General features: G+C 43.5%; 1 protein-coding gene across 1 annotated transcript in view; it reads right to left on the bottom strand.

The window, feature by feature from the left end:
* RP1 (RP1 axonemal microtubule associated) overlaps window positions 1–24156 on the bottom strand; it is a 729254-nt gene that overhangs the window by 264280 nt on the left and 440818 nt on the right. Inside the window, exons 35-38 of the mRNA XM_077271713.1 lie at window positions 13564–13777; window positions 10106–10287; window positions 5252–5459; window positions 5009–5163 (exon numbers count right to left, since the gene is read on the bottom strand). Of these exons, the coding sequence (XP_077127828.1) occupies window positions 5009–5163; window positions 5252–5459; window positions 10106–10287; window positions 13564–13777 (759 nt within the window). The remainder of the gene's footprint in view (window positions 1–5008; window positions 5164–5251; window positions 5460–10105; window positions 10288–13563; window positions 13778–24156) is intronic.

Genomic DNA, 24156 nt, shown 5'->3' with positions numbered 1-24156 from the left:
AATTTGAACTGGATACGCTGAGGGAATGGGAGCCAGTGAAGAGATTTGCAGAGGGGGGAAGCGGAGGAGTAGCGAGGAGAGAGATGGATTAGTCGGGCAGCAGAGTTAAGGATGGACTGGAGAGGTGCAAGGGTGTTAGCAGGGAGGCCGCAGAAAAGGATGTTGCAGTAGTCAAGGCGGGAGATGATGAGGGCATGCACAAGCATTTTAGTAGATTGAAGGTTGAGGAAAGGACGGATTCTGGAGATATTTTTGATCTGGAGGCGACAGGAGGTGGAAAGAGCTTGGATGTGCGGTTTGGCTCTTTTAGTTCTGGGAGCTGTAACTACCGAAATAATCAGTTTTCACATCTTCTTGGCGCCGGGCGCCGCCTCCTCCTCACCGCTGTTTTCAAAAGTAGCCGGCGCCTATGCTCTTATCCCCTGTCTGGTGCAGGCACAGTGAGCGCTGGCCGTCTTTCCTCATATGCAGCCCAGCTGACTGCGCCTGTGCGGCCGCCCTGCTTGTGTTTCCCAGCCCCACAATGTGAATAAATCATAAGTCACTGCAGGGCTGGGAATCACAAGCAGGGCGGCCACGCACCAGGCAGGGCAAAAGAGCGCAGGCGCCAGCTACTTTTGAAAACAGCGGTGAGGAGGAGGCGGCGCCCGGCGCCAAGAAGAAGTGAGCGACAGCTGTGTGCTGTCTGAAGCAGGGGGGAAACTCTGGCCTACTTGACTGAGGAGCAGGTATTTCGGACAAATAATAAAACTGATTATTTCGGTAGTTACAGCACCCAGAACTAAAAGAGCCACCTTGTCAGAAAGCAGCATTAGTGCTGCACAAGGTGGCTCTTTTAGTTTGAAACGACTTGGGGGGGTGACAGGTTCCCTTTAACCTTTATGTGCTCATCCTGGGTTGGACTAATGGCTTACTCATTGCATTTGTCCTAAATTTTGTTGCTAGAGTCCTAGATTTTTATTAGTAATATCTTTTTGAGCGTGTATCTCTTTAACATCTTTCTCATTATACAGAGGGAGGCAGCTCACTACAGTGCCATTGTTCATGTTTTGCACATTGCATATTATTCCGTGCATTCACACTGGTTTATTGTGTTTTGTGTCACTAATACGGCCTCTGCCTCATAAAGCCACAGGTGGGCACACATTGACAGTGATGCTCTGAGAGGTTAGTCCTTGCCTAGAATATTGTGCACATTGACAGTTGTTGTGTACAAGGACCCCGGATATGCTGTTTATATAGGCAGTAGACTATTGTGCATAGCACATTTATTGTTGGAGTCATTGGCGGTTGGCCCTATTATGAGCCTTTGGTCTACAGATATCATGTCACAAGTGTGACTACTTTTAGTGTTTTTAATGTTTTGTGCATGTTGTCTCGTGTTGTCAAGTTAATAAAGAATTATCTATTTAACGCTATATCCTTGTGTCTGGTGATCCCCTCTTTATGACCTATTCTTTCTTCTTTTGCTATGGTGAGGATTTATATTTGCGCTCTAAGCAGACATTTTTACCTATATCATTTTGGGTAGATACAATGTGTTGATCGCCTCTTATTGCATTTTATTGCAATGTTGCAGCTGACAAAAAAACATAATTCCGACTTTTTGATTTTTTTTTCTCGTTACGCTATTTACTGATCGGATTCAATTATTTTATATTTTGATTGATTGGACTTTTACAAATGCAGCGATAACAAATATGTGTATAACTGAATTTTTGTAATCGTTTTATTTTTTCTTAGGCAAAAGGGGGGTGATTTGAAATGTTTTTAAAATTTTATTCATGCTTTTAAAAATATTGCTCTCACTTTGTATTGTATTTGTTAGTCCTCTAAGGGGACTTGTTGAGGAAGGAACCTCAGCACCACAAAAGAAATGTGACAGTAGGTCTTGCAGTAGGGAGTTAAAACTGACATGGTCCAACATTTCGACTGGGAGCGGTTTAAACCCTGCTTGCTGCATTTCCTGTTTTCCAGCTCCTGCTCCTCACAGGTCCTTGACATGAAAGATTTGATGATTTACGTTATTGCTCTACTAGATTTCTACATACCTGTACTTGCACAGATGCAGATGCCCTTGACAAAGACCGCTTCCGGTCGAAACTTTGGAACATACCTGTTTTTGACTCCTTTGACCTACAGTCTAATTTTCTTTTGTGTTGCTGAGGTTCCCTCCTCAACAAGTCTGGACCACAAGACCGTTCATCAAGCACACAATGTTTTAATAAGACAGTGTACCAGTCTTTCTCCTTCTTTTCTACTCTAATCTGATCCTTTGTGCTGTAGAAAGCACAAAGGATTGGGTTAAATCCTGCTGTCAGAGAATGACCCGCGGCTGTTAGAGGCACATGATGGCTGATTAAATCAATGGCAGGGACATGGCAAAGGTCGTTAAGGGGTTAAGGACTACACTTAATTTGGCTTTAATGTCCAGATTTATTTTTTATTCTCACATTCCAGAAGTTTTTATTTTTTTGAGCCCTTGTTATTTGTGGGATTAGTATTTGTTGGTGGCACCATTTTGGTGCACATACAACCTAATAGCTAACTTTTATGAAAATATAGAAACTGAAACACCATTCGGTTGTTATTTTCTGACATTTTAAAATTTATGCTTTTTGTTTACTGCAGAAATAAAGTGCCAATGTAGAGAGCAGCAGCCAATCACAAACTGATCTCCATTGCTACAATCTACAGATTAGCACCTAATGAATGAAAATCACATTGAATCAAGTGCATTGCACATCAATCAATGCTGTTTTCATTCACTACTATGACCTGCATTTATATTTTTACCCTTTTTCTTATCCCAGCTAGAGTTACGGTTAAGGATCAGATTAGAGTTGTGGTTAGTCTTAGGGCTATTGACTGGGTTAGATTTAGGGATAAGGTTAGGGGACTAAAATAATTACATTAAAAACAATATTAGCAATAAAAAAAATAAACATGTGTATAATTTTTTTTTTATTTGAATATACGAGTTAAAAATACAATTACTTAAGTATTTTCCTAAAATTACAATACCTGTGTTTATAAGCACTAATGTGTCATGGTTTAAGGGGTGCAGAATATTTGCTTTGCCCAGGCACTGACAACCTACGCCACTGCATATGACTTTTTGGCCACTTATTATTACACTTTTTCAGTGGTGAAATGAGCAAAACAACAATATTTTGGGATGCTCAGTTTTTCTTTGATTTTTTTTTAACCCCTTTACACCGCAGCCCATTTTCGTTTTTGCATTTCTGTTTTTTGCTCCCCTGCTTCCCAGATCCATAACTTTTTTATTTTTCCAACAATTTGGCCATGTCAGAACTTGTTTTTTGTGGGATGAGTTGTGCTTTTGAACAACACCATTGGTTTTAACATATAGTGCACTGGAAAACGGGAAAAAAAATCCAAGTGCGGTGAAATTGCAAAACAAATTGCAATTCCACAATCTATTTTCTTTTTTACCATGTTCACCAAATGCTAAAACTGGCCTGCCATTATGTTTCTCCAGGTCATTATGAGTTCACATAAACCCAATATGTCTAGGTTCTTTTTTATTTAAGTGGTGAAAAAAAATCCAAATTTAAAAAAAAAAAAAAATTCATCATTTTCTGAGACCTGTAGCATCTCCATTTTTCGTGACCTGGAGCTGAGTGAAGGCTTATTGTTTTGCATGCAGAGCTGAAGTTTTTAATTATACGATTTTGGTGCCGATATGAACTTTTGATCGCCCGTTATTGCATTTTAATGCAATGTTGCGGGGACCAAAAAAATGTAATCCTGGCATTTTTACTTTTTTTCGCTACATCGTTTACTGATCAGATTAATTCTTTTTATTACTTGATAGATCGGGCAATTCTGAAAACGGCAATAACAAATATGTGTTTTTTTTATTATTGTTTTAATGTGAATGGGGCGAAAGGGGGGTGATTTGAACTTTTGTATTTTTTGAATTTTTTTTGTATTTTTTACAACATTTTTTTACTTTTCACTTGCTTCAATAGTCTCGATGGAAGACTAGAAGCTTTGATCTTCTAATCGCTTGTGCTACACACAGGTGATGATCAGATCGCCTGCGTGTAGCAGAAATGCTCACTTTCTATGAGTGCTGACCGCTGGGCGGTGCTCACAGCAATCTGGCAATGACAATTACAGGGGTCTGCTACAGACCCCGGGTTGTCATGCCAACCCATCCGCGACCTGCGGTCATGTGACACAGGTGCAGATGGGCGGGATTAGTGATGCGCTTCCGGCGTGATCACATTAAATGCCACTGTCAGAGATTGACAGCGTCATTTAACAGGTTAACAGCCATGGGTGGATTGTAATTCCACCCATGGCTGTTAGGGGCACATGTCAGCTGTTACAAAACAGATGACATGTGAAGGGAAAGATGTGGGCTCAGCGCCGAAGCCCACATCAAAGGGAGAGACACGACATACACAGTACATGTACAACGCATGTCATAAAGGGGTTAAAATACCACTCCCAGTGCAGAATGAATTAATATGTCACTTTTTTCTGCATGTCTATATGATAAGGATAATACCAAATTTATTTAGTTTTTTTATTACTACTTTGCTAAAACAAAAATCTTTAAAAAATCATTCTCTGTCTCCATTTTCTGAAACCCATAACTATTTTTGTCTGTAGACAGAGTTGTGTGAGGATTTCTATTTTGCCGGACACATGGCCGCCGACTCACAAGGGGCAGATAGAGGAATCTAGACAGTGTGCATGGAATCTGTGGTATGATGAATTTCTGCGGTTGTGAAGGTAAAAGAAGATCAATACCCCTCTAGCTGGGTGTATCCAATAATACAGAATGAGGAATTACAAAACTTACAGCACGGGTAGCATTCACACATTGAAATATATTGTGTTTTTTGTGTGGTCCTTGAGCATTCAACTCATGAACTACTGAGCTGGGCATATAGAGTGGAGAAATTAAAGGAACTATCATAATTACTTTATTACAGTTACACAGCCAACCTAAAATACTGTCCCCGAGCATTACCTGTCCTTTGGTTAAAGAAATGACATCATTGCCAGACACATTGAGAACTCTTTTTCCTGTTTCTCCACGTTCTCCTTGCATGCAGATGTACATTCGGCCTGCGCTCCTTCCAGTCATTTGATCTCCAGTGTGTATAGAAATTGTGTATTCCACCACTGGAAATAATTTTCATGCACATTTTCATTAAATGTAATTTCACACCATGTGGATGTGTAATAGAAAAATGAAAAAGCCAATATTCACCTGGGAGGGGATCTTTATATGGATACAGTGCCGGTACTTCGACACATCTGTCCTCATTAGGTCTCATCCAGCATTGAAAACTGAACCACATCTCCTGATTCGTCACTGTGTGTTTCATGTGTATTGAGGATAAATGCCATGACTGGAACACCTGTGTATGTGACCAAGAAGCCTGAACCTTAAAGAACGTGCCCACTTGTAGTTCATCCTGAAAATAAAACAGGAGGGTAAATGGTTAACAAAATGCCAGGGGAAAAAACAATAAAATGGGTTGTGCAGTGTCAATCATATCCGCATCGGGAGGTAAGTGAAGCTGATGGTGATGAGTTGGCAGGTCCTTCCAGGAAGGTGGCACCATCAGCAGGTTAAAGGGCACCTGTCACCTCGTTTTTTCAGTATGAGATAAAAATACTGTTAAATAGGGCCTGAGCTGTGCATTACAACAGCGTATTTTGTGGACCCCGATTCCCCACCTATGCTGCCAAAATACGTTACCAAAGTAGCCGTTTTCGCCTGTCAATCAGGCTGGTCTGGTCAAAAGGGCGTGGTGACTTCCCCCAGATCTTGCTTAGTTTTCCGTTGGTGGCGTAGTGGTTTGCGCATGCCCAAGGTCCCGAATCCACTGCACAGGGGAGTTAAAAGAGCGCGATGTGCACTATTTCATTGGTGATCGGTGGGGGCGGCCATCTTCCTTTGGCCGCGCGTGCGCAGAAGCGGCGCTCTGCTGGCCGCGGCTTCAGGAAAATGGCTGCGGGATGCCGCGCGTGCGCAGATGGAGATCGCGGCGGCCATTTTCCTGAAGCCGAGATGCGAACTCTACTTCAGGAAAATGGCCGCCGCGATCTCCATCTGCGCACGCGCGGCATCCCGGGGCCATTTTCCTGAAGCCGCGGCCAACAGAGCACCACTTCTGCGCACGCGCAGCCAAAGGAAGATGGCCGCCCCCACCTTTCACCAATGAAATAGTGCACATCGCGCTCTTTTAACTCCCCTGTGCAGTGGATTCGGGACCTTGGGCATGCGCAAACCACTACGCCACCAACGGAAAACTAAGCAAGATCTGGGGGAAGACACCACGCCCTTTTGACCAGACCAGCCTGATTGACAGGGAAAATGGCTACTTTGGTAATGTATTTTGGCAGCATAGGTGGGGAATCAGGGTCCACAAAATACACTGTTGTAATGCACAGCTCAGGCCCTATTTAACAGTATTTTTATCTCATACTGAAAAATCGAGGTGACAGGTGCCCTTTAAAGGCACTATTCCTGTTCATTTCAATCAATGGGAATCGGATATGTGGATGACGGGGTAACTTAAATTTCTAATCCGATAGATACAATACTTCAATCATTATAATGTAAGCAATCTGTTTTCGTTATTTTAACAATCTGCTTTGTCTTCATTCTTCATTAGTGTGCTATACATTCTCAGATTCTGGTTCAGCATTGTCTTTCTGCTGACCTAAATGGGATATTGTGACAGTGCGTTTGTTCCAAATTCTGCACTGTTATCTCTATATTTACAGTGGGTACGGAAAGTATTCAGACCCCTTTAAATTTTTCACTCTTTGTTTCATTGCAGCTATTTGGTAAATTCAAAAAAGTTAATTTTTTTTCTCATTAATGTACACTCTGCACCCCATCTTGACTGAAAAAAAAACAGAAATGTAGTGATTTTTGCAAATTTATTAAAACAGAAAACTGAAATATCACATGGTCATAAGTATTCAGACCCTTTGCTCATTATTGAGTAGAAGCATCCTTTGAGCTAGTACAGCCATGAGTCTTCTTGGAAATGATGCAACAAGCTTTTTACACCTGGATTTGGGGACCCTCTGCCATTCTTCCTTGTAGATCCTCTCCAGTTCTGTCAGGTTGGACGGAGAACGTTGGTAGACAGCCATCTACATGTCTCTCAGAGAAGCTCAATTGGGTTTAGGTCAGGGCTCTGGCTGGGCCACTCAAGAATGGTCACAGAGTTGTTCTGAAGCCACTCCTTTGGTATTTTAGCTGTGTACTTAGGGTCATTGTTTTATTGGAAGGTGAGCCATCAGCCAAGTCTGAGGTCCAGAGCACTCTGGAAGAGGTTTTCATCCAGGATATCTCTGTACTTGGCCGCATTCATGTTTCCTTCAATGACAACCAGTTGTCCTGTCCCTGTAGCTGAAAAACACCCCCATAGCATGATGCTGCCATCACCATGTTTCACTGTTGGGATTGTATTGGGCAGGTGATGAGCAGTGCCTGGTTTTCTCCACACATACCGCTTAGAATTATCACCAAAAAGGTCTATCTTCATCTAATCAGACCAGAGAAACTTATTTCTTATAGTCTGGGAATCCTTCACGTGTTTTTTTAGCAAACTCTATGTGGGCTTTCATATGACTTCCGTCGGGCTACTCTGCCATAAAGGCCCGACTGGTGGAGGGCTGCAGTGATAGTTGTCTTTGTGGAACTTTCTCGCATCTCCCTACTGCATCTCTGGAGCTCAGCCACAGTGATCTTGGGGTTATTTTTAACCTCTCTCACCAAGGCTCTTCTCCCACGTATTCTCAGTTTGGCTGGACGGCCAGGTCTAGGAAGACTTCTGGTGGTCCCAAACTTCTTTCATTTAAGAATTATGGAGGCCACTGTGCTCTTATGAACCTTGAGTACTGCAGAAATTCTTTTGTAACATTGGCCAGATCTGTGCCTTGCCACAATTCTGTCTCTGAGCTCCTTGGCCAGTTCCTTTGACCTCATGATTCTCATTTGGTCTGTCATGAGCTGTGAGGTCTTATAAAGACAGGTGTGTGTGCGCCTTTCCAAATCAAGTCCTATCAGTTTAATTAAACACAGCTGGACTCCAATGAAGGAGTAGAACAATCTCAAGGAGGATCACAAGGAAATGCACAGCATATGACTTAAATATGAGTGTCTGGGCAAAGAATCTGAATACTTATGACCATGTGATATTTCAGTTTTTCATTCTTATTAAATTTGCAAAAATTACTACATTTCTGTTTTTTTTCAGTCAAGATGGGGTGCAGACACTGCAGAGTGTACATTAATGAGAAAAAAATTAACTTTTTTGAATTTAACAAATGTCTGCAATGAAACAAAGAGTGAAAAATGTAAAGGGGTCTACCCACTGTAGAGCCTGTTTGTTGGGCTTTCCATGCATGTGTCGTGAATATCACACAGCTGCGACACATGCAGCTGCGGTGCCGATCAGATGATCGGCCGGCATGATCCAGGAAGCTGGGTTTCCTCTGCAGGTTATTCGGAAAGTGCTATAGCTTGCTAAATAAGAGGGAACTTGAGCAAAGTCACCCATCTCTAATGATGAGGTTTGCACACATGTCAGTAGGAATTTTGGTCCACTCCTCTTTGCAGATCATCTCTAAATCATTAAGATTTTGTGGCTATTCTTTGACAACTCGAAGGTTCGGATATTCAACTCCCTCCATAAGTTTATTACGGGATTAAGGTCTGGAGACTGGGTAGGCCACTCCATGACCTTAATGTGCTTCTTTTTGAGCCACTCCTTTGTTGCCTTGGCTGTATGTTTTGGGTCATTGTCTTGCTGGAAGACCCAGCCATGACCCATTTTTAATATTCTGGCGGAGGGAAGGAGGTTGTCACTCAGGATTTTATGGTACATGACTCCATCCATTCTCCCATTGATGCGGTGAACTAGTCATGTGCCCTTAGCAGAGAAACACCCCCAAAACATAATATTTCCACCTCCATGCTTGACAGTGGGGATGTGTTCTTTGGTCATAGGCATCATTTCTCTTCCTCCAAACACAGTGAGTTGAGTTAATGCCAAAGAGCTCAATTTTGTTTCATCTGACCACAGCACCTTCTCCCAATCACTCACAGAATCATCCAGGTGTTCATTGGCAAACTTCAGACGGGCCTACACATGTGCCTTCTTGAGCAGGGAGACCTTGCGGGCACTGCAGGATTTTAAACCTTTACGGCGTAATGTGTTACCAATGGTTTTCTTGGTGACTGTGGTTCCAGATGCCTTGAGATCATAATCCAGTGCCTGCCATGTAGTTTTAGGCTGATCTCTCACCTTCCTCATGATCATGGATACCCTATGAGGTGAGATTTTACATAGTGCCCCAGATCAATGTCGATTGACAGTCATTTTGTATTTCTTCCATTTTCTTACAATTGCACCAACAGTTGTCTTCTTCTCACCCAGCGTCTTACTTATGGTTTTGTAACCCATTCCAGCTTTGTGCAGGTCTATGATCTTGTCCCTGACATCCTTAGCTCTTTGGTCTTGCCCATGTTGTAGAGGTTAGAGTCTGACTGATTAATTCAGTCTGTGGACAGGAGTCTTTTATAAAGGTGACTATGTAAGACAGCTGTCTTTAATGCAGGTAAATAACTGATTAGGAGCATCTAACTGGTCTGGAGGAGCCAGAACTCTTAATGGTCGGTAGGGGATCAAATACTTATTTCTCACTGCAAAATACAAATAAATTTATATAATTTATACAATGTGATTTTCTGGATTTTATTTTTTAAATTATATCTTACAATGTTAAAAAATTAACCTACCCTTAAAATTATAGACTGTTCATGTCTTTGTCAGTGGGCAAAATTACAAACTCAGCATGGAATCAAATACTTATTTCCCCCACTGTATGTTAGTTATTGCACTACCCCTTTAAATAACAAAAATTATGGCAGTCTCCTTCGAGGCTACATAATGCATGCGTACTCTATTTTTACAAATCACTATAATGTAGAAAACTAGGAACAGCCTGAACACACAAAATATAAGAGATGTAATACAACAGAAGTCTGCTTTATATTGTCATACAGCGTAATTCATTGTTAGTGAGTTATAAATACCTTGACCTGCAGCGTGTTCCCACTAATTGTTACTTCCATTTGTACTTTACCCCCATTACCATAAAATGAAAGAGAAAAACTGTTCAGATTCTCAGCACTCTCAAATCCAGAGCCAGAAATATCAATTATCCATAAGCCGCCAAGCTGAGCGATAGGTATGGGGCTTGTTGATAATCTCCTGCCTTAAATATGAGAAAACAGAAAAATACAAGAAAAAGACCATAAAATGAGTAAGAAAATCATGGAATATTTATTTGACACATTACAGGTTAAGACGTCTTGCACTAATGGTAACCATGGCAACAGTTCTTGAAAACTGTCCTAGACAAATCAGGTCTTTTTAGTTTTGCTTTGTGAGATACCCAGTTGTAACTTTGTCTATCAAAAAGGAATATTTTCGCTTTCATGTGAAATTTTGTAGAACAGAAATAGCAAAAAGAGCACCTGAGTAGAACTGCTGGCAAATTAGAGAATCTTCACAAGCTGACCAGGTACACAAGAGCGAAATCTTGGCTCATTTATGGCAACAGTATTAAGGCCAAAATTAAAGGGTTGTCTAGGACTTTAACATTGATAGGCCATCCGCAGGATAGGTCATAAATGTTTGATCGGTGGGGGTGCGACACCCGACACCCCCATCGATAACACCCCCGCCGATAAGCTGTTCCCGATGTTGGCGGTGGACAGAACTGGTCAGTTACTGAGCTGCACAGCACAGCTTGCATTGTTCTTAGTTAGAGAAGAGTGAATCCGAACTTAAAAGATCTGGGTTCATACTGGACTCTTCTTAGGCCGGGGTCAGACTTGTGACTGTAATGCGTGAAACTTGCGCGAGTCTCTCGCCTCAATACCCGGCACTGCCTCCAGCACTTGGGACCGGAGTGTGCGGCTCCATGTATTTCTATGTAGCTGAATGCTCCGGTCTGAACCACCGGCGGCAGTGCCGGGTATTGAGGCGAGAGACTCACGCAAGTTTCTCGCATTGCAGTCACAAGTGTGACCCCGGCCTTCGCGTTGGGGCTAAACTCCAAACACTGATTTCTCCTGGATGTCCACTGCAATGGAGAAAGGAAGTGAAAGAGAAAACAGGGCAGAGAAAAATGCGATAAAATTCATGTAAAAAACTCACTATGCGCTTACAGAGGTTTTCTTTTTAGGAAGTTTTGGAGCAGAAACTACAAAGAAACTCTCCAAAAACCTCCTCAAAAACAATATAATTTCTCAAAAACTTGGAACTTAGGAGGTTCTGCCCAGATTTTGCTCTGAAAATGCTGCCTAAAGTGTCCACTACATACCCTAAAAACTCAATTAAAAAAGCAAGGAGCCTACTTATGCTACTTGTTGTAGAAACTCTGAAGCATCAAAAATGCACTAAAGGCCGGGGTCACACTTGCAATTTCAATGCGAGAAACTCTTGCATCAAGTCCCAAACTGCCGCCGGCACTTGGGACCGGAGCATGCGGTTGCATGTATTTCTATGTAGCTGTACGCTCCTGTCCCTAGTGCTGTTGGCAGTGCAAGGACTTGCTGCACGAGTTTCTCGCATTGAACTTGCAAGTGTGACCCTGGCCAAATACTCATAGTGGGAACTGAGCCATAGCCCCTTCAATCCCAGGTTATTTTCCCTTTTTTCGTTTTCGTTTTTTACTTCCATTCTCCAAGTCATAACTTTTTAATTTTTCCATCAATATAGCCGTATGAAGGCTTGTTTTGTGCTTTTGAATTACATCATTCATTTTATCATATGATATACTGGAAAATGGGGAGAAAGATCCAAGTTTGTTGAAATTGCAAAAAAAGTGCATTTCCACTTTTTTTTTTTTTCTTATTTACCTTATTCAATATATGGCAAAATGGCCCTGGCAATATGATTCTACAGGTCAATATGAGTCCACAGATACCAAACAAGTATACCTTTTTTTTTTTTTTTTTAACTTAAAGGAAATCTGTCACCCCTTTTTTTCGATTTGAGATAAAAAATATGGTTCAATTGTGCCTGAGCTCTGCTTTACAGAAGACCTTTCATATCCCCTGATTCCCCACCTTTGCTGAGAAAATACCTTTGTAACCTTTCCGTTTTCGTATGTAAATCCCCCGGTCTGGTCCAATGGGCGGGACATATTCGCCGTTTCTCTCCACCTCCTGCCTTGCTCTACACAATAATTAATCTTCTGTCCTGCATTGCCGTTTTTTTCTGCGCTCGCGCATTGAAGTGGCCTCTCGCTAATGTGCAGTATGTTTTGCCCAACAGTGGGCAAAGCATACAACTCATTATTGCGCATGCCCCAGAATTTTCCATGACATTCTGTGCCCCGGAAGTCTTGCCATGCAAGGGGGCATAGAACTTAATGAAAAATGCGGGAGCATGTGCAATAGTGATTTTATGCTTTGACCACAGTTGTGTAAAGCATACTGCGCAGGCGTTGAGACCAATTCAATGCGCACGTGCAGAAACTGTACGGGATCTGTGCTATTCACAGATCTCGTTAGGTCAAGCACGCCGAGGATCAAGGGGAGAGATGGTGAATTGGCCCCGCCCATTGGACTGGATCGGGGTAATTTAAATATGAAAACAGAGAGATTACAAAGGTATTTTCTCAGCAAAGGCAGGGAATCGGGGGATATGAAAGGTACTGCTGTAAAGCAGAGCTCAGGCACAATTGAACCATATTTTTATCTCAAATTGAAAAAAAGGGGTGACAGATTCCCTTTAAGTGTCAATTTTTTTTTCCAAAAAATTTGTAAACAAACATTTTTTTTTTGCTTTTGTTGCTATTTTCCAAGGCTCATAACATTTTTATTTTTCAGGATATGGAGCTTTGTGAGGGCTTACTTTTCGTGCCATGAACTGATGTTTTACTGATATAATTTTGGGGTAGATACAATGTTTTGATTGCCTCTTATTGCAATATTGAGGTGGCAAAAAAAAACAATTCTGGTGTTTTGATCTTCTTTTCAATATACCGTTTACCAATCTGATTAATTTATTTTATATTTTGATAGATGAGACTTTATTGTGCACAGCAATACCAAATATGTGTATTTTTAATTTTTTATTCTTAATGGGGCAAAAGGGGATGATTTGAACTTTTCGTTTTTCCACTTTTTACTGTATTTAATAGTATTAGTCCCCCTAGAGGACTTGAAGTTGAGATTGTCTGATCTCCTGTGCTATACATGGCACAGATTTACAGCATCATTTAACATGTTCACAGCCACAGGAGGTGCTCCGCTCCAGCCACTGCTGTTAAAGGCACATGACGTCTGACCAAATCAGCCTTCATGTGCAGGGAAAGACTCAGGCTCCATGTGCGAGCCCCCATCAAAGTCAGGGACACAACTTTTGACATACATAACCGTCAAAAATCGTGGATGGGTTAAAAAAAAATGAATAAACTGAACTGCATGATCTTATTAAAGCCTTACTAAATATGTACTAGTGTGGATAGAACTTGTACCTGTTGTGTACAATTTGCAGACTGTCTGACATAAACCCAGATGACTATCCAACCAATTCCAAAGTGGAAAAACCCATTCAGTAGACGAGTCTTGAGATTCTTTAATTGTGACCATCTTCAGATACATTCCTGCTCCATACCCTTCTCTGTCATGTCCAAGTACAACTTTCCTCAGTTCACCAAGAGACACGGCTTCCAGTTCAAAACTGTCAACCTGAGAAGTAGAAAGGAAAAAACAATACAGGTATAATCATACAAATAAGGTTAAGTTGGCTATTTTTGTAAGTGAAAAATCGAATAAGGCTCAGAAAAAAATGTATTTTGGCGGCGCACCAGATGGAACCATTTGGCCATATTTACTATACATTACATACCGGACATTTCAGGTTTTGTCACCCTTGTTTGACAACATAGAACCTAAATGATGTATGAAGAAGAACAGAAAGAGGATTGTGTAAGTGCACAAAGTGAATTGATCATGAAGTGTAGAGTTTCATGCCCTATTTTTATCAGGACAATACCCATAATTACAGGATATATTACAATTAGTGATGAGCGAATATACTCGTTACTCGAGATTTCCCGAGCATGCTCGGGGGTCCTCCGAGTATTTTTTAGTGCTCGGAGATTTAGTTTATCTTGCCGCAGCTGAATGATTTACATCTGTTAGCCAGCATAAGTACATGTGGGGGTTGCCTGGTTGCTAGGGAATCCCCACATATACTTATGCTGGCTAACAGATGTAAATCATTCAGCTGTGGCAAGAAAAACTAAATCTCCGAGCACTAAAAAATACGGGCATGCTCGAGAAATCTCGAGTAACGAGTATATTCGCTCATCACTAATTACAATTTGTTGCACTTTGGTGCAATGTTGTAACATCTCTGCCGGTTACTGCTTCGGCCACTAGGCAGTGCCATGCCTTTGCTACTGGTGATACTTACAGGATTAATTTTATTTTATTGCTGAGCCTTGTGCCTCTGCTAGTCCAGAAGCTATGTGGTTAATCCTGTTAGTTTGGGTTTTTCCTATTGTCAGTACTGTGTGGTGCTGCTCATTATATAAATCACTGAGAGTCACTTACCACCACCAGTCAATGATTGTGCTTCCTGACTTTACAAGTGTTGTGTGCTACTGGGGTTCATCATGATTTATGCTGTTCTTTGACATTGGCTAGGTTATTGACATTTCTCCTGTTTGACAAATTTATACCTCTTGTACCTCCTGAATCTGACTTACGCCACCGAACAGCAGCTGGCAAGCTGTTTAAGTCTAGATCCCTGTACAGGGATTAAAGAGTGAAGGCCAGAGCATCCCTTGGGTTCTGAGAATCAGAGTAGATTATGCCAAGCATTTTCACCGTAGCCATTTTAGAGCCACTGTGTGACCACGTGCAGTACCTGCGTGACCAGGGGTGGATTAAGGGTAGCCAGGGCCCCGGGCTGTTCAGACACTGTGGGCCCCCAGGTCATGTGACGGGGGTCATGTGACGGGGGTCATGTGATGGGGTCATGTTATACCCGAACCAGATTATTCCAGAAAAATGGCCGGGCCCTACTCTACTGTAACCTATTAAATATTTGTTAAAATCTGCAATACAATTTAGGTATATTTTGACCAATAATATCACATACAAGGAACAAATACCACCGCGCCATGACCAGACCACAAATTACAACCACAGTGATCGAATAATATCACATACAAGGAACAAATACCACTGCACCATGTCAACACCACATATTACCACCACTTGGTGACCAAATAGCACATTCAAGGGACAAATACCACAACACCATTTCCAGACCACATATTACCACCACATAGTGACTGAATACTACAATACTGATCAGTAATAATAAAAAAAACCCCACAATACTATCACCATAAGTGCCAGTATTCACAGGAGATCTGTACTTAGTATGCAGTGTCTGTGTAGAGGTAATACAGCGATCACTGGTGACATTATACACAGGACCTCTGTATATAGTGTATAGGTAATACAGTGATCACTGGTGACATTATAAACAGGAGCTCTGTATATAGTATACAGTGTATAGTGTCAGTGTATAGGTAACACTGACTCACCAGTGACGTCTCTAGGTGAAGTCCTTCATCTTTCATCCAGCACAGACATTTCTTCCAGCCAGGACTCGTTTCTGCAGGAAATAACACAGTTATCTCGAGCTCTGCTTGCAGAACACATTACTTAATTTTTCACAACTTCTACATTACACCACATGGAGAAAAAAAGGCGATATAGTGTCACTCTGCACAGTAACAAGACCGCCCCCCCATTTAAAACAGTATACTCAAAAAATAAAATAAATACATCACTGCAGTAATAATATCCCTTAATTAGCCCCTATGGTAATAATATTCCCCACCCTGGCCCCGTGTGTCTCATTCCTGGCTCCAGCCATATGTTCTCCCATCCTGCACTCATGAGTATCCATTCTACACCATATGATCTCCCCATCCTGCCCCATCTGTCTCCATCGTATTCTCCTGCCCCGTGATCCAATCCCGCCCCATGTCTTTCATTCTGCCCCCTGTCTCCAATCATGCCCCGTGTCTACATTCTGCCCATGCCTCCAGTCCTGCCCCCAGTGTGTCCAGCAATCTGCCCCAGTGTGTCCAGCATATTACCCCCAGTGTGTCCAGCATATTACCCCCAGTGTGTCCAGCAATCTGCCCCAGTATGTCCAGCATATTGCCCCAGTGTCCAGCAATCTGCCCCAGTGTGTCCAGCATTGCCCCCAGACAGTGTCTCCAGCAATCTGCCCCAGTGTCTGACTCCAGCATATTGCCCCCAGACAGTGTGTCCAGCAATCTGCCCCAATGTGTCCAGCATATTACCACCAGTGTGTCCAGCAATCTGCCCCAGTATGTCCAGCATTGCCCCAGTGTGTCCAGCATATTACCACCAGTGTGTCCAGCAATCTGCCCCAGTATGTCCAATTGTTCAGCATTGCCCAGTGTGTCCAGCATTGCCCAAGTGTCTCCAGCATTGCCCCAGTGTCTCCAGCATTGCCCCAGTGTCTCCAGCATTGCCCCAGTGTTTCCAGCAATCATCTGCCCCAGTGTGTCCTCAAACATTGCCCCCAGTGTGTCCAGCAATTTGCCCCAGTGTGTCCTCCAGCATTGCCCCAGTGTGTCCAGCAATCTGCCCCAGTGTGTCCTCCAGCATTGCCCCAGTGTGTCCAGCAATCTGCCCCAGTGTCTCCAGCATTGCCCCCAGTGTGTCCAGCATTGCCTCAGTGTCTCCAGCATTACCCCAGTGTCTCCAGCAATCATCTGCCTCAGTGTGTCCTCCAGCATTGCCCCCAGTGTGTCCAGCAATCTGCCCCAGTGTGTTCTCCAGCATTGCCCCAGTGTGTCCAGCAATCTGTCCCAGTGTGTCCTCCAGCATTGCCCCAGTGTGTCCAGCAATCTGCCCCAGTGTCTCCAGAATTGCCCCCAGCATTTCCCCCAGTGTGTCCAGCATTGCCCCAGTGTCTCCAGCATTGCCCCCAGTGTGTCCAGCAATCTGCCCCAGTGTCTCCAGCATTGCCCCAGTGTCTCCAGCAATCTGCCCCAGTGTCTCCAGCATTGCCCCAGTGTCTCCAGCATTGCCCCAGTGTCTCCAGCATTGCCCCAGTGTCTCCAGCAATCATCTGCCCCAGTGTGTCCTCCAGCATTGCCCCCAGTGTGTCCAGCAGTCTGCCCCAGTGTGTCCTCCAGCATTGCCCCAGTGTGTCCAGCAATCTGCCCCAGTGTGTCCTCCAGCATTGCCCCAGTGTGTCCAGCAATCTGCCCCAGTGTGTCCTCCAGCATTGCCCCAGTGTGTCCAGCAATCTGCCCCAGTGTCTCCAGCACTGCCCCAGTGTCTCCAGCATTGCCCCAGTGTCTCCAGCAATCTGCCCCAGTGTCTCCAGCAATCTGCCCCAGTGTCTCCAGCATTGCTCCCAGTGTCTCCAGCAATCTAACCCAGTGTCTACAGCATTGCCCCAGTGTCTCCAGCATTGCCCCAGTGTGTCCTCCAGCATTGCCCCCAGTGTGTCCAGCAATCTGCCCCAGTGTCTCCAGCATTGCCCCAGAGTCTCCAGCAATCTGCCCCAGTGTGTCCTCCAGCATTGCCCCAGTGTGTCCAGCAATCTGCCCCAGTGTCTCCAGCATTGCCCCAGTTTCTCCAGCAATCTGCCCCAGTGTCTCCAGCATTGCCCCAGTGTCTCCAGCAATCTGCCCCAGTGTCTCCAGCATTGCCCCCAGTGTGCCCAGCAATCTGCCCCAGTGTCACCACCAGCATTGCCCCAGTGTCTCCAGCATTGCCCCAGTGTGTCCACCGTTAGCTTACCAAAAAACAAAACAAATAAAAAAAAACAAACAGTATCCTCACCTGACCAGTGCTCCAGGCGGCGAGCTCCCTCCAGCAGCGCACACTCGCCGGCGACTGACAATGACGTCAGACGCCGGCGACGTGTGCTCTGCGGCCGACTTCAGCTGCCAGCCTCCAATTGGCTGGCGGCTGTTGTTAACTATTGACGTGCGGGCGCTCGCCCGCATGTCAATAGGAAACCGCCGCAGCACCGGAAGGGGCCCGGTGAGCAGATGAGAAGGGGCCCGATGCGGGCCCCCTCTCTCTGCCCACCGGGTCCGGGGGCACATAAATGCCGGTGCCCGGCGGGCATTCACAGTCACACTCGGGCGGATTATCAGAGGATCAATCTGTGTGGTAGCCCAGGGCCCCCCCACACCACTGGGCCCTAGGCTACCGCCCATATTGACCCTCTGATAATCCACCCCTGTGCATGACAAATGTATTATGGGAGATATAGTTCCATTTATACTATACATAAGAACGCTGCCTGAAGCTTGATGTAAATACTAATTGTCTCTCGATGTTTGGGTTTTGCAGTTTGTTGCGTTTTAAAAACACAAGTGGTTTCATTTGTCATCCCATCACCATTTGGCTGCAGCTTTATATTCTGTCCTGCTGCTGGCGTTTTCTTCTCGTGATAGATTAATTTGGATGTCTGACATTCTATACATGTTTGGAGCCAGTCTGTGAGATTCCAGTTAAGGGTTTTTCGCTTTGCTGTGTCTTTGCTATACTTTGCACTAGTGATGGGCGAACAGTAAAGTTAGAGATCTGTACCGAATACCTAGTTTCCGTGCATGCACCCCAAACACGGACTTCTCCAGGAAATCCATGTTACTATTCGGGGTCGGCAGCCTGAACATCGGCTATTTCCCATGCTGTCATCTGTGTGACAGGAAGATAAACACTGGTGGCTCAGATTAGTGGTTAGTTACCGACGGTCAGAGCTCTGCGGTTCCCATGCTGTCAGATGACAGCATGTGAGCCAGCAGCTGTGACTTGCAGTAAAATGGTTACTATCGGTCACAGACATCAGCTGATGAGAAAGTACTACTCTCATCACCAGCGAGAGCAGGTGAGGCTGATGAGAGAATTCATCACCCGAAACCTATGCAATAAATAATAATAAAAATTGATGTGGGGTCTCTTCTATTTTTGATAACCAGTGCAGGCAAAACCAACATCTGCGACTGCAATCCCCAGCTGTCAGGTTTATCATAGCTGGTTATAAAGAATAGTGTGGTCCCAAACCGTTTTTTGAATTATTTAAATAAACAATAAAAAAAATGGCATAGCCACCCCCATTTTTGACAACCAGCCAAGGTAAAGCAGACAGCTTGGGGCTGGCATTCTCAGACTGGGAATGGGCCAAGGATATTGGTCCTCCCCAGCTTAAAAAGGGAACATCTATTAGATGTGCAAATTCTGATGCTTTGCTTGCCTCTTCCCACTTGCCCATTCTCAGGTAACTCAGGTAACAGGTTACCAAAGTTCACAGCCACTGGGTCTCCCGGCAGTTGCGAGTCCCAAAAACCTCATGGGGTACTTTGAGAGACATTTTAAGGTTACTGAAGTTTCCAGCTACTGGAATACATAGAGGCTGTGAACTAAAATTACCTTAGGTGTGTATTTTACTGTGCTTGTTAATAAATAAAAAATAAATGAAAAAAAAGGCATGAGGTCCCCCGTAATTTTCATAAACAGGTGAGGGAAAGCCAGTGGCTGGAGGCTGATGTTAATATTCTTGGAACGGAGCAATATCCATAAAGGTTCCCAAGCTATTAATATCAGCCCACAGCTGCTAGTTTAGCCATTGCTGATTATTATAGGGGAGATCTCCCCCCAAAAAATAAATGAAGTACCCTCTATATTCAATAACCAGCAAAGGCTAAATAGACAGCTGCGTGCTGATATTAATAGCCTAGGAAGGGGCCATGGATATTGGCCCCCTCCAAGACTAAAAACATCAGCTCTCAGCCACCCCAGAAATGGTGCATCCATTAGAAAAGAGACCCCACATTATTTTTTATTTTACTTATTTATAGTGCAGGTGTTGACTGATGAATACTCACATCATTGTAATCCTGCTCTCGCTGCGATCAGCAACAGAAGATATATGCTGATGAGAGTAGTACACTCTCATAAGCCAATGCCTGTGACCAGCCATAACCTTTTTATGGCCGGTCACAGTTGCTAGCTTACACGCTGTCATCTGACAGCGTGGGACCCGCGGCACTCTGACAAGCGGTAATATTACCGCCAATCAGAGCCCGTGCTTCAAATGCTGTCACGAAGATGACAGCATGGCAAAAAATGGATGTTTGCACCCTCCATTCATCTGAATGGGGTCCCGGTTCTGGTTTGAGTTGGGGTACTGTTCTGATACCCGAACAAAACTTTTTTTAAATGAGCGAGCTAACCCGCCGGACCCCAACAACTACGGGTTTGCCCATCACTACGGCACGTATCTTCTGTTTGTCATTAGGAGGTAGTCAGTATACAGTACCTTGCAAAAGTATTCGGCCCCCTGGAACTTTTCAACCTTTTCCCACATATCATGCTTCAAACATAAAGATACCAAATGTAAATTTTTGGTGAAGAATCAACAAGTGGAACACAAGTGTGAAGTTGAATGAAATGTATTGGTTATTTTAAAATTTTTGTGGAAATTCAAAAACTGAAAAGTGGGGCATGCAATATTATTCAGCCCCTTTACTTACAGTGCAGCAAACTCACTCCAGAAGTTCATTGTGGATCTCTGAATGATCCAATGTTGTCCTAATTGCCTAATGATGATAAATATAATTCACCTGTGTGTAATCAAGTCTCCATATAAATGCATCTGCCCTGTGATAGTCTCAGGGTCCTGTTTGAAGCACAGAGAGCATCATGAAGACCAAGGAACACAACAGGCAGGTCCGTGATACTGTTGTGGAGAAGGTTAAAGCCAGATTTGGAAACAAAATGATTTCCAAAACTTAAAACATTCCGAGGAGCACTGTGTAAGCGATCATATTGAAATGGAAGGAGTATCATACCACTGCAAATCTACCAAGACCCGGCCATCCCTCTAAACTTTCATCTAAAACAAGGAGCAGATTGATCAGAGATGCAGCCAAGAGGCCCATGATCACTCTGGATGAACTGCAGAGATCTACAGCTGAGGTGGGACAGTCTGTCCATAGGACAACAATCAGTCGTACACTGCACAAATCTGGCCTTTATGGAAGAGTGGCAAGAAGAAAGCCATTTCTCAAAGATATCCATAAAAAGTGTCATTTAAAGTTTGCAGCAAGCCACCTGGGAGACACACCAAACCATGTGGAAGAAGGTGCTCTGGTCAGATGAAACCAAAATCGAACTTTTTCGCAAGAATGCCAAACGATATGTTTGGCGTAAAGGCAACACAGCTCATCACCCTGAACACACCATCCCCACTGTCAAAAATGGTGGTGGCAGCATCATGGTTTGGGCCTGCTTTTCTTCAGCAGGGACAGGGAGTATGGTTAAAATTGATGGGAAGTTGGATGGAGACAAATACAGGACTATTATTGAAGAAAACCTGTTGGAGTCTGCAAAAGACCTGAGACTGGGACGGAGATTTGTCTTCCAACAAGACAATGATTCCAAACATAAAGCAAAATCTACAATGGAATGGTTCACAAATAATCGTATCCAGGTGTTATGTAAGAGGGTGGTGCTGTTATGGACAGTAACACGCTGCCACTTTAAGAGACAGCACCCCCTTGTTTGGTGTGATGGAATGTTCTGCTTTCCCCTGCTATGGACGGTGAAGATGAACTGCCCTAGAATAAGGGGAGGAGTTGAGCCTGAACTGTGGGTGTGAGCTGAAGCTGCTACAGAGAGAACTGTGTGCTGTTCGCTACAAGAAAGGTCCCACATTCTGGAACGGAGTGTACTTGTGAAATTTGCAAGACTTTTCCGGGTACAGCAAAGGTGGCTGTTCTGTGCTAGTTTGTGAAGCCATGAAGATACTGAGAAAGGGACTTACAGTTTCCAGGGGCATCCCTAGGACCCAGAAGCAAGGAGAAGACCACGTTTCACAGAGCTGACAGAAAGCCGTGCGCACCACCATATTAGACTTCTGGGGGCCCCCCTGGGACTGGACCTGAGTCCCTAACATCACCGTGAGTTTGTTCCTGTTTGGTGCACCTATTAGGGCATAGTGTAGGCTTCAGTAGTCAGTACACGGCAGCCGTTGGGCCTGCTTAGTAAAGGCCAGGGAGGTTATGTGTAGAGTAGCATCGTTATTTGTTTATTGTTTAAATTTGCTTGTGAGACATATTTTGAGTCTGTAATAGCTGGAGCACCGTACTATTTTACGGACAAGATAAAGTTTATAACTTTTGTAAAGTGTCTCTTGCCATTGCATACCCCTGTTTGCATCTTCCTCACCCACTTCATTCCTTGCCTCCCAATATATCTACCCTTTGTTGTTTGCACCTCATCTTGTGTACAGTAGTCTTCCTGCACCGTGGTGGTCCCCCGGCCATCGCTTCAGTTAGAAAAGCCAAGTCAAAGTCCAGACCTCAATCCAATCGAGAATCTGTGGAAAGAGCTGAAAACTGCTGTTCACAAATGATCTCCATCAAACCTCACTGAGCTCGAGCTGTTTGATAAGGAAGAATGGGCAAGAATTTCAGTCTCTCGATGTACAAAACTGATAGAGACATACCCCAAGCGACTTGCAGCTGTAATCGCAGCAAAAGGTGGCGCAACAAAGTATTACGTTAAAGGGGCCAAATAATATTGCACGCCCCACTTTTCAGTTTTTGAATTTCCACAGAAATTTTAAATAACCAATAAATTTTTTTCAACTTCACAACTGTGCTCCACTTGTTGATTATTCACCAAAAATTTACATTTGGTACCTTTATGTTTGAAGCATGATATGTGCGAAAAGGATGAAAAGTTCCAGGGGGCCGAATACTTTCGCAAGGCACTGTATTTGTTAATAGTACTTACTTTATTCTTTGGTATTTCATTATTTACTTTAATGATGTACAATAACAAATTGTATTGTGGTACGGTGTTAGCCAGAAAAATTGATGTGAATACTTTTCTGCCCAATTCTGTCATCATTGGGCAGAAAAGTATTCACATCAATTATTTACTTTACTCACTCTGGGATCTTTCCTTTGTTCAGCACACAATTCTTCTTGTAAATAATTCACACTCTGCTCTGCCCTTCGGTTCTTTAGGAGGAACGTGAAGCAACTTGTCAGCCTTTTAGGGAGTTTAGGCCATAGTTACCATCTCCTAGTCTGTGTTTAGGTCTATGTCTGCACCCGCAGCTACCACTAGTGACTGCTATGGCAGTATATCTAGTCTTTACAGGAACAGGATGGGTCAAATTATAACCTATTTTACTGAGTGAGTTGCTACACAGGCATAGCCGTACTAGGAGCTGTTAGGAGCATTCAGGGTGAGCTGCTGTTCAGTGAGGGTGCCAATGTATTATCCTAGGTTGCCAATCTCCCTGGTCAGGTAGGAACAGACCTGGGTCAGAGTAGGGCGTTTACCAGTCTGAACAGGGATCTGTCAGGTTTGGAAATTTGCCCCCCCTAATTTATACGCTACCCGTGTGCATCTGCTTGTGCAGTCATAACACTAATATATTCACATTAGTTCAAGGTCTCTATACTTAAATCAGCTATGGAACTATGATCAGTTTTTAAAGGGTACCTGTCATATGTGGTGTCAAGTCAAGGATGTGGAGGTGCCAAAAGTCAAAATTACCCTGCCCTAATCCCACTTAATATGTTTTAATTAATATTCCAGAGAATAGAAATTGTCTTTCCTCACTTACCTCACTATGCATAATTCAGCCTGGAGGTGCTGTGCATGTACAATGCATCGATATTGCTCTGTCAGTCGCGAGAGTCAATCTATTCCATTATGATAAAGATTGGTATGTTGGTATTGATTTACTCAATTAATTCTCACATGCTAAATTTATTCTAATTTTAATGTGTTTTCCATCAATTCTGTTTGCAAACAATCCTGTGTATTGCATGCAGTACATTCCTGTAATATTATCTAATGCCACTAGATGTGTCTGTGATACCACAGTTTATGAAAAGAGCAGTAAGGCAGGAAGTCAATCAGTTTGTGGCTGAGACAACATTAAAAGTAATCTGTCAGAAGTCTTTTGCTATCATCTGACAGCAGCATGACGTAGGGACAGAGTCTCTGATTTCAGTCATGTATCA

The sequence above is a fragment of the Ranitomeya variabilis genome, chromosome 6 (genome assembly GCF_051348905.1).
Source record: "Ranitomeya variabilis isolate aRanVar5 chromosome 6, aRanVar5.hap1, whole genome shotgun sequence".
In the NCBI taxonomy this organism is placed as follows: domain Eukaryota; kingdom Metazoa; phylum Chordata; class Amphibia; order Anura; family Dendrobatidae; genus Ranitomeya; species Ranitomeya variabilis.
Note: the sequence above shows the minus strand (reverse complement) of the source record. Positions and strands in the feature narration are given on the sequence as shown.